The following is a 13,566-nucleotide window of genomic DNA, read 5'->3' as shown; positions in this document are numbered from 1 at the left end:
TGCATTGTAACAATTCTGTGCACACCATGCTTCATGTATTTCTTTTTGAGGTCTGGGAGGCATTTATACGACACTATTTATTGCACATTGCATTGCTGCTCTTCATTACTGACCTGAGAATCAACCACATGGGGCTGAACTAGTAACACACATGTCAGATCAGGTAAGGGTGATACTTCCTTGCTCTGAAGGGCATCAGGAAAGCATTTAGGATCATAAGAGTCACCCAGCAGTTTTTATGATAATTTCTTTGCTGCTAGTCCACAAGTTGCCAGATTTGTTGAATTTAGTTTCCCATGTTGCCATTTTTGCAGGGATTTAAATAGATCACCCCTGATTTTGGAACAGTGACATTTAGTTCTACATTCTCCTGCAAAAAGAAACACCCTTTCCCCACCCCAAACTTGTCAAAAACCCTCAGAATCTTGGATGTTTCAATCAAAGCACTTATGACTCTTCTGAACACTGGCAGAGCTGAAAAATGTGTTGCTGGAAAAGCGCAGCAGGTCAAGCAGCATCCAAGGAGCAGGAGAATCGACATTTCGGGCATAAGCCCTTCTTCAGGAATGAGGAAGGTGTGCCAAGCAGGCTAAGATAAAAGGTAGGGAGGAGGGACTTGGGGGAGGGGCATTGGGAATGCGATAGGTGGAAGGAGGTTAAGGTGAGGGTGATAGGCCGGAGAACGGGTGGGGGCGGAGAGGTCAGGAAGAAGACTGCAGGTCAAGAAGGTGGTGCTGAGTCCGAGGGTTGGGACTGATATAAGGTGAGGGGAGGGGAAATGAGGAAGCTGGAGAGTTCCTAGGCGGAAGATGAGGCGCTCTTCCTCCAGGTATCGTGTTGCCATGGTCTGGTGATGGAGGAGGCCAAGGACCTGCATGACCTAGGCGGAGTGGGAGGGGGAGTTAAAGTGTTCAGCCACGGGGCGGTTGGGTTGGTTGGTGCGGGTGTCCCAGAAGTGTTCTCTGAAACATTTCGCAAGTAGGCGGCCTGTCTCCCCAATATAGAGGAGGCCACATCGGGTGCAGTGGATGCAGTAAATGATGTATGTGGAGGTGCAGGTGAATTTGTGATGGAAATGGAAGGATCCCTTGGGGCTTTGGAGGGAAGTGAGGGGTGAGGTATGGGCGCAAGTTTTGCATTTGTTGCAGTTGCAGGGGAAGATGCTGGGAGTGGAGGTTGGGTTGGTGGGGGGGTGCGGACCTGACGAGGGAGTCACAGAGGGAGTGGTCTTTCCAGAATGCTGATAGGGGAGGGGAAGGAAATATATCCTTGGTGGTGGGTCTGTTTGGACCCCACTGGCAGAACCTAGCCCGTCCCAACCATTCCTCATTGGGGAGAAGGCATCCTTTATTTCCATCCGGCAGAGTTTTCATCCTTCACGAGTTCTTTTCACACGATGAGGCTCAGGTTGATCTTTCTTTTGGAAGTCATGAAGGAAGTCCGAGCTGCCTGGCTCAAAAACAAACCACATCCTGCATTGAGATGTGATTTCCCCAAGGCTGGGCTACTCCAGAACAGCCAAACCTCAGAGCAATTTGAAGCCATGCATTTTGCTGTTTCCCATGGCGTCCTTCCAAATATACTGCTCTGGGCCTGAATGGGGAGGGACGTCAGATGTGAGGCACCATAAGAATTCTTACTAATTGGCTGCAGATTGCTTCTGGATTAGTCTGAAATGGCGGTCATCACTCACTTAGACTTAATAACATACTTTGGTGGTCAAGAACATTCTAGGCATGAGAGTTAATACAAATAGTTCTTTAGCAATCTCAGTGAATTAGCCTTTTCATTACAGAAGTTGGAAACATCAGGTCTGGGTGGCTGCAAACTCAGGAATGAAATCAGATATTTTTATCATGTGTTCTCAGCTCTGGATTATGGAAGATGCGAGCATTCCATATTGCAATGGCTCAGAGTGCAAACTCTTTGCTGTGGTCAGTAGCTGGAACTCTGATGATGCTGGGTTCACACACTACTCTACTTGAGCCCAAATCTCTGTGCTGCCGGTTTGATGTTATGTTCTCAGGGGTGCTGTCTATTCAATGATAAAGCAAGGCTTCATTTGCCTACCTCAGGCCAATATATAAGATCAAACAGTGTAAACAAAAATAACCAGCCCCTTTCCATCTTTGATTATCTTCCGTCCTCCTCAGGGACATTTTATAACAATGGTGGCAGTCACTCACTCTTTCACGCAAAGGTCACCACAAAGTTGGATTGGAGTACATAAATACAGAGACTGAACAGAAATGTGAGGATAGCTCTTGTGTACGGTGAAGGGATAAAATATCCCAAACACCTCACAAATCAGTGCTGCAAATAGTTGCGTAGATGTCTTACTCTAAACCTGCACCCTTTCCTGTCAACTTCTGTACCAACACGAACTTGGAGCTGTTTAGATCACCAGCCGACATAACAGTTATTGACTTTGACTAAAAACTATTTAGTTTTAGTAATGAATCTCAAGCGAAGTGGGGCTGAATTTCCTTCCATTGATGACTTAAAATGTTTTTTCTATACTGGGTCATGACTTTTGGTAAAATTGTTGAACCTCTTCCTGGTTGGAGCTTTAGAATCAGTAAAAGGGAGAATTTTCAATATGAATGACACTGCTCTTGATCTCCTCTTCATGCCAAATCAAACACTGTGTTAATGTAGAAGTATTTCTAATCAACCTACTTAGACATGGTATGACACACATCTGGGAAAGGGGGACTTGAACTTGGACTTTCTGGCCCAGAGATAGGGACACGACTGTTTTACCATTAGTTTGAAACAGACTGGAGAAGACAAGGTCAAGAACTGTCTTCAGGCTTAGACTTTAAAGCCATGCTATCAATTATATATTAATATGAAATACCACTTACACATTAGATAAGGACTAATCTATCTTCTTTGTGTGTTCATGTTCACGTTGCAATCTGGTCTGGTGGAGATTTCCAGAGTGTTCTGACTCCGTACACACTATTATTTATGCTCAGATGAGCAGGTCTATGACATCATTGCAATGATGCTCCAGGGCCGGAAACACTTACACAACAGCTGTCACTGTATCACAGGACCTTTAGTTTTTAAGCAAACTGTTTGGACATGCTTTGGCACACCTTGTAGGGTCGGGACATGACCTATGTTGTACAGCAGCCCCTTGAAAGGGCTGGTTTATAATGATAGGAACATTATACTATGCAATGCCCAATCTCTGAGGTGGAGCTGCCTTTATGCTGCATAACCCTTTAAAAACTCAGAATGACCATAAAAACGAGGCTAAGTGATGTGGCGGATTTGCAGACTGAAAAGTGTTTGTAAAAGAAATTCCTGTCTTTCAATCTTCTCCTTTTATATTTTCTCTGTTTGACGAACAGGGTTGGACTTCCTTCCCAAGGTAATAAAAATGGATATGTTTCCTGGTTTACTTGGGGGCTACACCCAGTGGGATTCCAATTTCTGCAAATCAGGAAAATTAGGGTGGAGTAAAGATAACTGTCCCTTTTATGAGCTGCTGCAGCCACAGTGGCCTCCTTCTTTGCCATAATATTTCTGCAATTCTGTGACTGTAGTTTCTGCAGTCCTCAGCCAAAATTGGGCTCAACAAAATTCAAGATTCTGGGACCAGAATGCTGGCGAATTGCTTAACTAGGGCTGTGGGCAGGGCTTTAAACCACATAGTGGGGGGGGGGGGGGGGGGGGGGGGAGTGGGTTCAGTTGCATGGAAAATTACAGAAAAAGTTAAGAGGGGAGGGGTTGCAGAGGTGTTGGGGTAAGGTATTAGCATGGATAGGGACCGGCTGACTGGCAAAAGGCAGAGTGTGTGGATAAAGGATGGCAACTGGTGGTGGTAGGGTCCTGCAGTTGTCAGTGTTGGGACCACCACTATTCCTGTTATATATTTATGATCTGGATGAAGGAACTGAGAGTGTTGTTACTGAGTTTGCAGATAACATAAAGATGAGTGGTGAGATTGGCTAGGCCACTTTTGGAATATTGTGAGCAATTCTGGTCTCGTTCCTATTGGTAGGATGTTGTGAAACTTCAGCAAAGGTTCAGAAAAGATGTACAAGGATGTTGCCAGGTTTGAAGGATTTGAGCTATAGGGAGAGTTTGAATAGGCTGGGGCTGTTTTCCCTGGAGCGTCGGAGGCTGAGGGGTGACGTTACAGAGGTTTATAAAACCATGAGGGGTCTGAATAGGATAAATAGACAAGGTCTTTTCCCTGGGGTGGGGGGAGTCCAGAACTAGAGGGCATAGGTTTAAGGTGAGAGGAGAAAATTTAAAGGGGGCCTAAACGGCAACATTTTCACGCAGAGGGTGGTCTGTGTATGGAATGAGATGCTAGAGGAAGTGGCGGAGGCTGGTAAAATTACAACGTTTGAAAGGCATCTGGGTGGGTACATGAATAAGAAGGGTTTAGAGGGATATGGGCCAAAAGCTAGTAAATGGAACCCGACTAGGTTAGGATATCTGGTTATCATGGACAAGTTTGACCGAAGGGTCTGTTTCGGTGCTATACATCTCCATGATTCTACGACTCTGTGACAGGTAGTGCTAAGGAAGCGAGAGGCTGCAGAAGGAGTTGTAGAGGGGCAAAGAAGTGGGAAAATGTAACGATATGCACTTTGGTTGGAAGAATAGAGATGTACATTATTTTCTAAATAGGAAAAGCTTCAGACATCTGAAGCAAAAGGAACTTGGGATTGTCTTAAGGTTAACATGCAGGTTCAGTTAGCAGTTAGGAAGGCAAATACAATGTTAGCATTTATTTCAAGAGGGCCAGAAGACAAGAGCAGAATGTGTCTGCTGAGGCTGTATAAGGCTCTGGACAGACCACGTTTAGAATATTGTGAGCTGTTTTGAGCCTTGCATCGAAGGAATTGGAGGGAGTCCAAAACCAATTTGTAAGAATGATCCCAGGGATGGACAGTTTGTCAGATGAGGAGCAACTGAAGATTCTGAGTTTGCACTCGATGGAGTTTAGATGATGAAAGGTGATGCGATTGAAACTCACAGAAAACTGAGAGGCCTGAATAGAGTGGACATCGAGATGTTTCCGTCAGTAGGAGAGACTAGGACCTGAGGGCACCGCCTCAGAGTGAAGGGATGAACCTTTCGAACTGAGATGAGGAGGAATTTCTTCAGCCAGAGAGTAGTTAATCTGTGGAACTCATTGGTACAGTGGGCTGTAGAGGCCAAGTCATTGAGTGCATTTAAGATAAACAATAAGCAGGTTCTTTCTTGGTAAGGGGATCAAGGGTTATGGGGAGAAGGCATGAGAATGATGTTGAGAAACATATCAGCCATTAGCGAATGTCTGAACAGACTCAATGGGCTGAGTGGTCTAAATCTGTTCTTATAGCTTATGGTCTTCAGTTCAGGAAAAGAATCATATTGGGTTCAAAATGTTCATTTTTGTTTCTCTGTCCCTGGAAGCTGCTGGATTGGCTGGAATTCTCCACAATTTTCTGTATTTATTTATAATGGAGGTGGAAGTTCTTACCATCACATTCGATTACCAACTGTATCGCTATCCCACTTAATTTAAGCAAAAGAAAAATCTAGCCTCTGATATGTGAATTGTATGGTTTCATAGTAGAATAAGACTTCTATGCTGTGTGTGTGTCTGTGTGTGCAAGTATGCACCTCTATGCATGTGCCTGTGTGTGTGTTCCTATGCAATTGTGTCTGTGTCTGTCTGTGTGCCTGCTGGTTCCATATCTTTTTGATGTAAAATTATTTTATCATTTTACATAGTAAACACCCAACCGAGTATCAAATTTTACATTGCTATTATTGCAAATAACATTCCATTACACAGTAGGCTTTTAGCACCATAAAAAGCAAACAGTGTGAAGACTTCAGGTTTCTAAGTAAAAGATCACTGATGCCAGAATGTTCAACTTAACAGCATTTTACTTAAAGACACAAAGATTGTTTTGATTGAAATGTACTGTTTGTTTTGGGCAAGTTTGCTGAATTTGAAATGAAATATGATGGATTTGACTAATTGATAAATGTAAAAATTTAATAATTGACACACCTCATAAATTTAACAGATGGAGAAATATTATTCAAGTCAAACTATAGACTAATCACAGATCAAGGCACAATTTCACATTTGTTCTTTCAGTGTTTCCAAACAGACGGCGCAATGATGATTTACTCTGCCATCCAAACACGGTTTTAAATTCCGAGCTTTAATTCCTACATTTAAAAGGTATAAAAACAATTTATAGTGCAATAGATAGAGGCTCTACTCCCATTGGGAAGAGTTGATGGGCCAATAGACTATATTTGTTATGACATCTCATGGTCCATTTAAGATGATCTGGGTCTTCAAAATGGTGGTGTCAATGCACAGATTCTGCAGTTGACAAGTTTAAACTCACCCAGAGTTGAAGGGGGGTTGAGGAGTAACCTACAGAGGTTTATAAAATCATTAGGGGCATGGATATGCTAAATAGGTGAGGTATTTTTCTTCGGGTGGAGGGGTCCAGAACTAGAGGGCGTGGGTTTATGGTGACAGGTGAAAGATATAAAAGCAACCTCAGCAACAACTTTTTCATGCAGAGGGTGGGTGTGTGTATGGAATGAGCTGCCAGAGGAGATTGTGGAGACAGGTATAGTTGTAGTATTTAAAAGGCATCTAGATGGGTATATGAATAGGAAGGGTTGAAAGGGTTATGGGCCAAGTGCTGGAAATGGGATTAGATTAGGTTGGGATATCTGGTTGACATGAACAAGTTGGACCGAAGGGTCAGTGTCTGTGCTGTACATCTCTATGACTTTAAGAACTGTCTGCTATATTGATATGTCTAAGATACTACATCTTTGATGTTATGCGATTTTTTTTCATTTTCAGCACTCATTAGTCTTTCAGTCTGTGCAGAACACTCTCCCATATGTCCACATCTCAAATGCCTTCAGTTTATCAATCATCGACTTGTTCATGTCTCTGAGGTATATAACTTTTGATGACAAAACGTAGCACCTCAACATTCTTTTCCTGCGTTTCAAGTTCAGTTTCTTTTGACGTTAACACATTAGCACGAGGGGAAATAACTCATGAGAATATGATTAAGATTGCAAAATGAAGGATGTCTCAAAGCTCTTTAGAGCCGATGCACCTATTGAAGTGTTGTTATATAGGAACTGTTACAGTCAGTTTGCACATAGCAAGCTGCTATAAACAGCAATGTCATAATGACCAGAAAATCTCCCTTTTCCCTGATGTTGATTGAGGGATGAATCAGCCAAGGGATAATTTGGCCGAGGGGTGGCATGGTGGCTCAGTGGTTAGCATTGCTGCCTCATAGGGTGAGAGATCTGGATCGATTCCACCCTCAGACAACTGTCTGTGTGGAGTTTGCACATTCACTCCTTGTTTGCATGGATTTCCTCCAGAGACTCTGGTTTGTTCCCACAGTCCAAAGATGCGCAGGTTAGGATAGATTGGCCATGCTAACTTGCCCACAGTGTCTAGGGAAGTGCAGGCTAGGTGAATTAGCCATTGGGAAATACTGGGTCACAGGGATAGGGTAAGGGGGTGGGACTGGGTGGGATGCTCTTCAGAGTGTCAGTGTGGACTCGATGAGCTGAAGCACCAGCGTCCACACTGTAGAGATTCTGTGTACTTCACTGCTCTTCTTCACAGTAGTCTGATGGAATGATTTACATCCACCAGAAACAGCAAGCGTATTCAGGTCATATTGTTCTCCTGTTCTCTTAGTCCCGCACTGGACTGTGAAAGCCAACTTCTTGTTGCTCAACTCGAGGAATGGGACTCAATCATATCCTTGTGATTCAGGCAAGTGTGCGAGCAACTGATCCACACTAATAGTGTAATATTATTTCGAAAATGAATTGGATACAACAGACTACACGTACAAATTCTTGAAGGGGAAGACTGATGGAAATGTAGGACAGCTAAAAATGGATAGCAGGCACAATAATTAAAGACATATATCAACAATACTGGACTACCTTTTGAAATATAAACACACGTTACAAACACAGAGAATGCTGGCAAAACTCAGCAGCTCGAAAAAAGCTCATATCCGACTGGAAACATTAATTCTGTTTTATTTTCCACAGATACCACCAGGAGTTTTCCCAGCACTATCTGTGTTTGTTTCAGATCTCCAGCATCCACAGTATTTTGCTTTTATTAAATGTGCATGTGGTTGATGTCATGGAATGTCAACTGCAGCACAGGGCAGATCGAGGTGGCGATCTGTGGCAGTCATTCCTCTGGGAGGAAGGTGAAACAAAATGAAGAAAAACAAAAGTCAACACATCTGAAATATCACTTCTCACTTTCTATGCATTCTGCTTATTCTAGACCCATTTCATTGCTTACCACTATCGCCAGATGTTGATGTTACTGCATTAGTTGGTGAGCTCTCTGTCTTCACTTTTCCGTTTTCAAACATGTAATTTTCGACCTGCTGCAGCTGCCAGTTCAGGCCGAGTAGATGCATTGCTGATTAAAGAGAAAGTGCATATCAAAATCAGAAAGGTCAAGGCTCCAGCGATATTTCAAAGCTAAAGAATTACTCGATGAAATCAGCATTGCGTGACATCTTTGTGGAATTTTCTGCCCAGGATGTAAAGCTCAGAGATCAAGTCTCCCAAATGCATAACAAACCTGCATCTGAGGTGCAGGTTTCTAGGCAATCATTGAGAAGATACTTAACATTCAATACCCCCAACATTACAAGAATAATTTCATCAAATTGGTGCTTTTTAAAATTCAGTACACCATTAAGAACTTGAAATATTTTAAACATATTTCTGTTGAAGCCAAAATGGTAAATACTACACAAGCGTCACTTTGAGGTGGCATGGTGGCTCAATGGTTAGCACTGCTGCCACACAGCACCATGGACCTGGGTTTGATTCCAGTCTTGGGTGACTGTCTGTGTGGAGTTTGCATGTTTTCCCCATGTCTGCTTCGGGTTCCTCTGGCTTCTTTTCCACAGTCCAAAGATACGTAAGTTCGGGGAATTGGCCATGCTAAACTGCCCATAGTGTTCAGGGATGTGTTAGTTTGGGGTAAATGTAGACAAATTGGGGAGGGGAGTGGGTTTGGCTAGGTACTCTTTGGAGGGTTGGTCTGGACTTGTTGGGCCGAAAGGTCTGTTTCCACACAGTAGGGATTTGAAGGGACAATTTTATTTTAAGCCTAATGACTTACCCACACTTTTCTCTGCCATCTTCCCTGAGCAGGAAGCTGGAAATTGCTGGGGTCAGATTTTCAAAACAAGAGGGAAAACACCATTCTCAAGGGTGCCTTGGGCATGATAGCCTTTACGCAAGTGGAGGTCATCACCTGGAGTGGGCTGTTGTAAAGGGTGTTTGAGGCCAGGACTCAAATGCTGTTCTGACCACCTGATGTGGAGGTGAATTCCAAACCATGGCACTGAGCCCTTCCAAAACATAGGGGTTGAAAATGTGTTGCTGGAAAAGCGCAGCAGGTCAGGCAGCATCCAAGGAACAGGAGATTCGACGTTTCAGGCATAAGCCCTTCTTCAGGCAGCATCCTGTTCCTTGGATGCTGCCTGACCTGCTGCGCTTTTCCAGCAACACATTTTCAGCTCTGATCTCCAGCATCTGCAGTCCTCACTTTCTCCTAAAACATAGAGGTTGCCTGTCTGATGCTAATGGCAAATGAGTGGTGGTGGCCATGTTGGAGGCTGCCATTAACTTGCTAAGAGCGCTAGTAGTTCCTGGAAGGAGCTGGCAGTGTGAGGGAAGGTGAAAGGGCTCTTACAAGATAAATAAAACTCCAGAGTTAGCCCTGCTGCTTAGATCAATGAAAACACACATTCAGCATGATGACAAATAAACTTTCCTTGGCCCTGCAGTGATCTTGACAGCTATGAATTAAGACAACACAGGTTTTCTAGAATCAAAGTTTAAGAGTCCAATTTTGCACTGGACAGCCCCTTGAGAAGCTTCTTATGGGCCATTACAGGTTTTCCATTCTCCCTCCAATCAGACCTGAGAAAATTACAAACTGTTCCAGAAGAGACAGGATCTCAAACAAGATTTAATCATTTCCAACTTGTGCTATAGTGTCCTTATGGATATAGGATTGTATTGAGCTTGTTTGAACACACTGGCCAATGGAAATAGAATCCAAAGTGATCTAATTTGCAGCAAGCCCTGAAATTTAATCCTCTTTCCTTTTAAGTATGACTTATTCGGACCAGCACTGAAGCAATAAAGAGTAATTGACTATGCAGAAATGAGAAGAAGTGTACTTGGCATACAGCCATACTGGGCTGAACAAAAAATGGATTTGTTCATTGCTTTATTATTAAAACATTCGTAGGATCATAAGACTGCTTTGGATGAAGCAAGTCTGGAGCACATTTGATCTGATTCTACCAGAATATTAGCTTTTTTCCCATAACAAGCATAATGCTGTTCTGCATTGGGTCCTGGCCTCAAGCACCCTTTACAACAGCCCACTCCAGGTGGTGACCTCCACTTGCATAAAGGCTATCATGCCCAAGGCACCCTTGAGAATGGTGTTTTCCCTCTTGTTGTCTCAAAGGCAAATATCAGCCACCTTTAAACTTATTCCCAACCACAAAAATCCCAATTATAGACATGTCTGTGTTACAGAAAAGACAAAAAAAAACACTCATTATATTTCAGTCTGGCTAAAAAAACACCATGGGGAGGGTGAAAAAGAAGAAATGAATCAATCACATCCTACTGCCTGCAAAAGATGGGCAATGCTCAGACACAGTAAAATCACCAAATGGCTCATTGCCAAGTGATCTTCAGCCAAATCATTTGCATGTTGATGACAGATAAACGCTGCACCTGATGAAAAGACTTAATATCAAGCACAAAAGGGTCAAATTAATTTAATGCTAAATGACACACTAGGTTGCTGATTTCTTCTTTTTTTGTTGTTGTGCAATAGTCTGTGTGCATATTTGGAACTCATGAATAACTAACATACGGTTACAGGTTTACTTTCATGTCCCATATTAAATCTGACAGGATTTCACACAAAGCGCAACGTGTGCCTTATAAAGCTTTGAGCAAAGCAGGAAGCAAGGCTTTCAAAATACTCGGAATACTATAATCAAAACAAGAAATGAAGATGAAGCACGCAGAAGGGAAGATGCATAGTCATGTTCACCCCTTCTGGAGTTTCTGTTTGATTATGTACGCATAATTCTCCATAAATTAGCCTTTATCTCAAACCTCCCGCTGAGTTCATATGCTTCCTGACTGATAGCTAGTGAATTGCGGAGTAAGTTTTCAGACTATTATTGCATGTTGTGCTGCTTCCAATAACAGGGCCCTTGTACTAACCAAATAAGTTTGTGCTCCAAGTCGCAAGGATTTTTAAAAATTGCAGTGCATTGTGGGTTCATCTTGACTACACTGTCCTCACAAAATGTAGCTCAAAAGATTTTCAATTTTCTTTGAATGCCCTTATTGCACCCGATGGAAATTTAAATTCAGAGAAACACTGGAAATCTTTAAGTGAGTCCAGAGAATAAGAGGTAAAAGATGAAGATTAAGAGCTGTCAACTCAATCTTGATGATTGTTATTAATGCTGCATTATAAATTAGTGCAGTCAGGAATAAAAGAAACAAAAACGCTCAGCTGCAATGGGAAGAAAACCTTCCTAACCCAAGGCCTGCGCATTTACCAACTCCCTCGTGTCCCAGGAGTACCGTGAAAATTCAGTTATCCAATTCAGTTAATCAGTGTCATTCTCAAGTTTTGCTTGAACAAGTGGCAACACTTTAAAAAGTCATTCTGCACAAGAAGCAATCAAGAGGTTTCACAAAGTAGCAACTTTGCACTTTCAACTATTGTTAGCTCTCCCTCCCCACTGGAAGTCCCAATGGCTTGCTCCTCATTCCAGGCAGACAGGGGGCACAAGGGCTCTGCACTCCCTTGTAAGGTATCCAGGTATCCTTCTTTGCATGGATTGTGCTAGGGAGCAGTTCACAAGAAAATGTCATTTGTCTTAACAGTTGGGAGGAGAATGGCCTCTTAATAGCTGACATACGCTGAGATTTTGAACACTCAACCTTTTGACAGAAGGTGGTTTTAACACCCAGATGTACAAGCTTGCTGCTCATGAACTTATCACTCCCTTATTGACGTTAGGCCACAGGAACAAATCTCTGCAGCTTTCTCTCTGGGCGCTCAGACAAAACATACACTTTGCAGAGTAGACATTAGTAAGAAAATGTAGTTTAAAAAATCACTGGGCACAGATTAACTGACAGAAAACATTGTAAAAGAACCTCTACTCCATTTCTAACTATGCAGCACTCATGATTTTTCTGTAGATTTTAGAGAGGGCGACTGAGGCCGGCTGTGGTAATATAGCTGATGGCTGTAGTGCACAAATAGTAGACTACAGCTTTACTGTGCAGATCGGAATCCAACAGGCATTAAAATGCCATGATGAACACTCATGATGCAGTATCCTTCCAGCTAATTGGAAAAGTTAAAAATAAGGGACATGCATTTAAGTAATGTCATTCAATCTGGGTGTCCCAAAGAACTGTCAATATTTTTAAATTGTAAGATGAGAATTGACAAGTGGTAAGATGTGTGAGTGTGGGAAAGTATTGCGTACATTGCTGAAATTTAAAAGCATTTGCAAGTTCCTGGGAAGTCAGGTCCAAAATTCGAAGTGCAGGCTTTCATTGGGCTAAGTTTATATTATAGTCCGTGCGAATTAAAATGATATATTGTAGAAGAGAGATCAACATAACTTGCGCTTACTGCCCTGGGGTAGCATAAAGGTAGGATCCAACAAAAATAAAGAATTTTTATGGTGCAGCAGGAAGCCACTCAGTTCATTGTGTCTGCAATGGGTCTCCAAATGAGTATTTGAACTAAATGCCATTCTTCTGCCTTTTCCTTCTAACACTGCAGATTATTTCTGTTCAAATAATCACTCAATACTTTCTTGGATGCCTTAATTAACCCTGCGTCTTCCACACTTCCAGATATATGAACCACTCATTGCATGGAAAAGTCTTGTCTCACTTCTAATTTGATTCATCAGCGATTAGTTGAAATGTGTGCCCTCTTGTTCTTGTTCCTTCTCTGCATGGGAACAGTTTTGACCTCTCTTCTTCCAGACTCTCCATGATTTTGAAAATCTCAATCAATTTCCTCTTCGACATCTCTATTCCAAGTGCAAACGTTTCCAATGCATTTCTGTAAGTGAAGTTTCTCATCTCTGGAACTATGCTGGTAAACCTCTTATGTACTCATTGTAAAGTGTCAGCATCCTTTCTAAAGCGTGTCCCCGGAACTGTATACAATATCCTACCTGAGGATTAAACAGTATAAGTTCAGCATAACCTTCTTGTTGTCATATTTTATGCTCCAATTCATGAAGTCTAGGATGCTATATGCTTCACTTACTGCTCCCTCCATAAGTTCATGACTTATGCACATAGACAGTCAAGCCTCTCTGCTTTGGCACATTTTTAGCACAGACCCCGTCATTGTTTATTTTCTCTCTATGTTGTTTTCAGCAAAATGTATTGCCTCACACTCCTTCATATTCTGTC

The 13,566-nt window shown here is 42.4% G+C and overlaps 1 protein-coding gene across 8 annotated transcripts in view; it reads right to left on the bottom strand.

Moving 5' to 3' along the window:
• LOC132822044 (teneurin-3) overlaps positions 1-13,566 on the bottom strand; it is an 822,914-nt gene that overhangs the window by 168,983 nt on the left and 640,365 nt on the right. For all 8 annotated transcript variants that reach the window (XM_060835055.1, XM_060835070.1, XM_060835085.1 and 5 more), the window contains one exon: positions 8,351-8,473. In XM_060835055.1, coding sequence (XP_060691038.1) covers positions 8,351-8,473 — 123 coding nt within the window. The remainder of the gene's footprint in view (positions 1-8,350; positions 8,474-13,566) is intronic.

The sequence above is a fragment of the Hemiscyllium ocellatum genome, chromosome 2, assembly GCF_020745735.1.
Source record: "Hemiscyllium ocellatum isolate sHemOce1 chromosome 2, sHemOce1.pat.X.cur, whole genome shotgun sequence".
Lineage (NCBI taxonomy): Eukaryota > Metazoa > Chordata > Chondrichthyes > Orectolobiformes > Hemiscylliidae > Hemiscyllium > Hemiscyllium ocellatum.
Note: the sequence above shows the minus strand (reverse complement) of the source record. Positions and strands in the feature narration are given on the sequence as shown.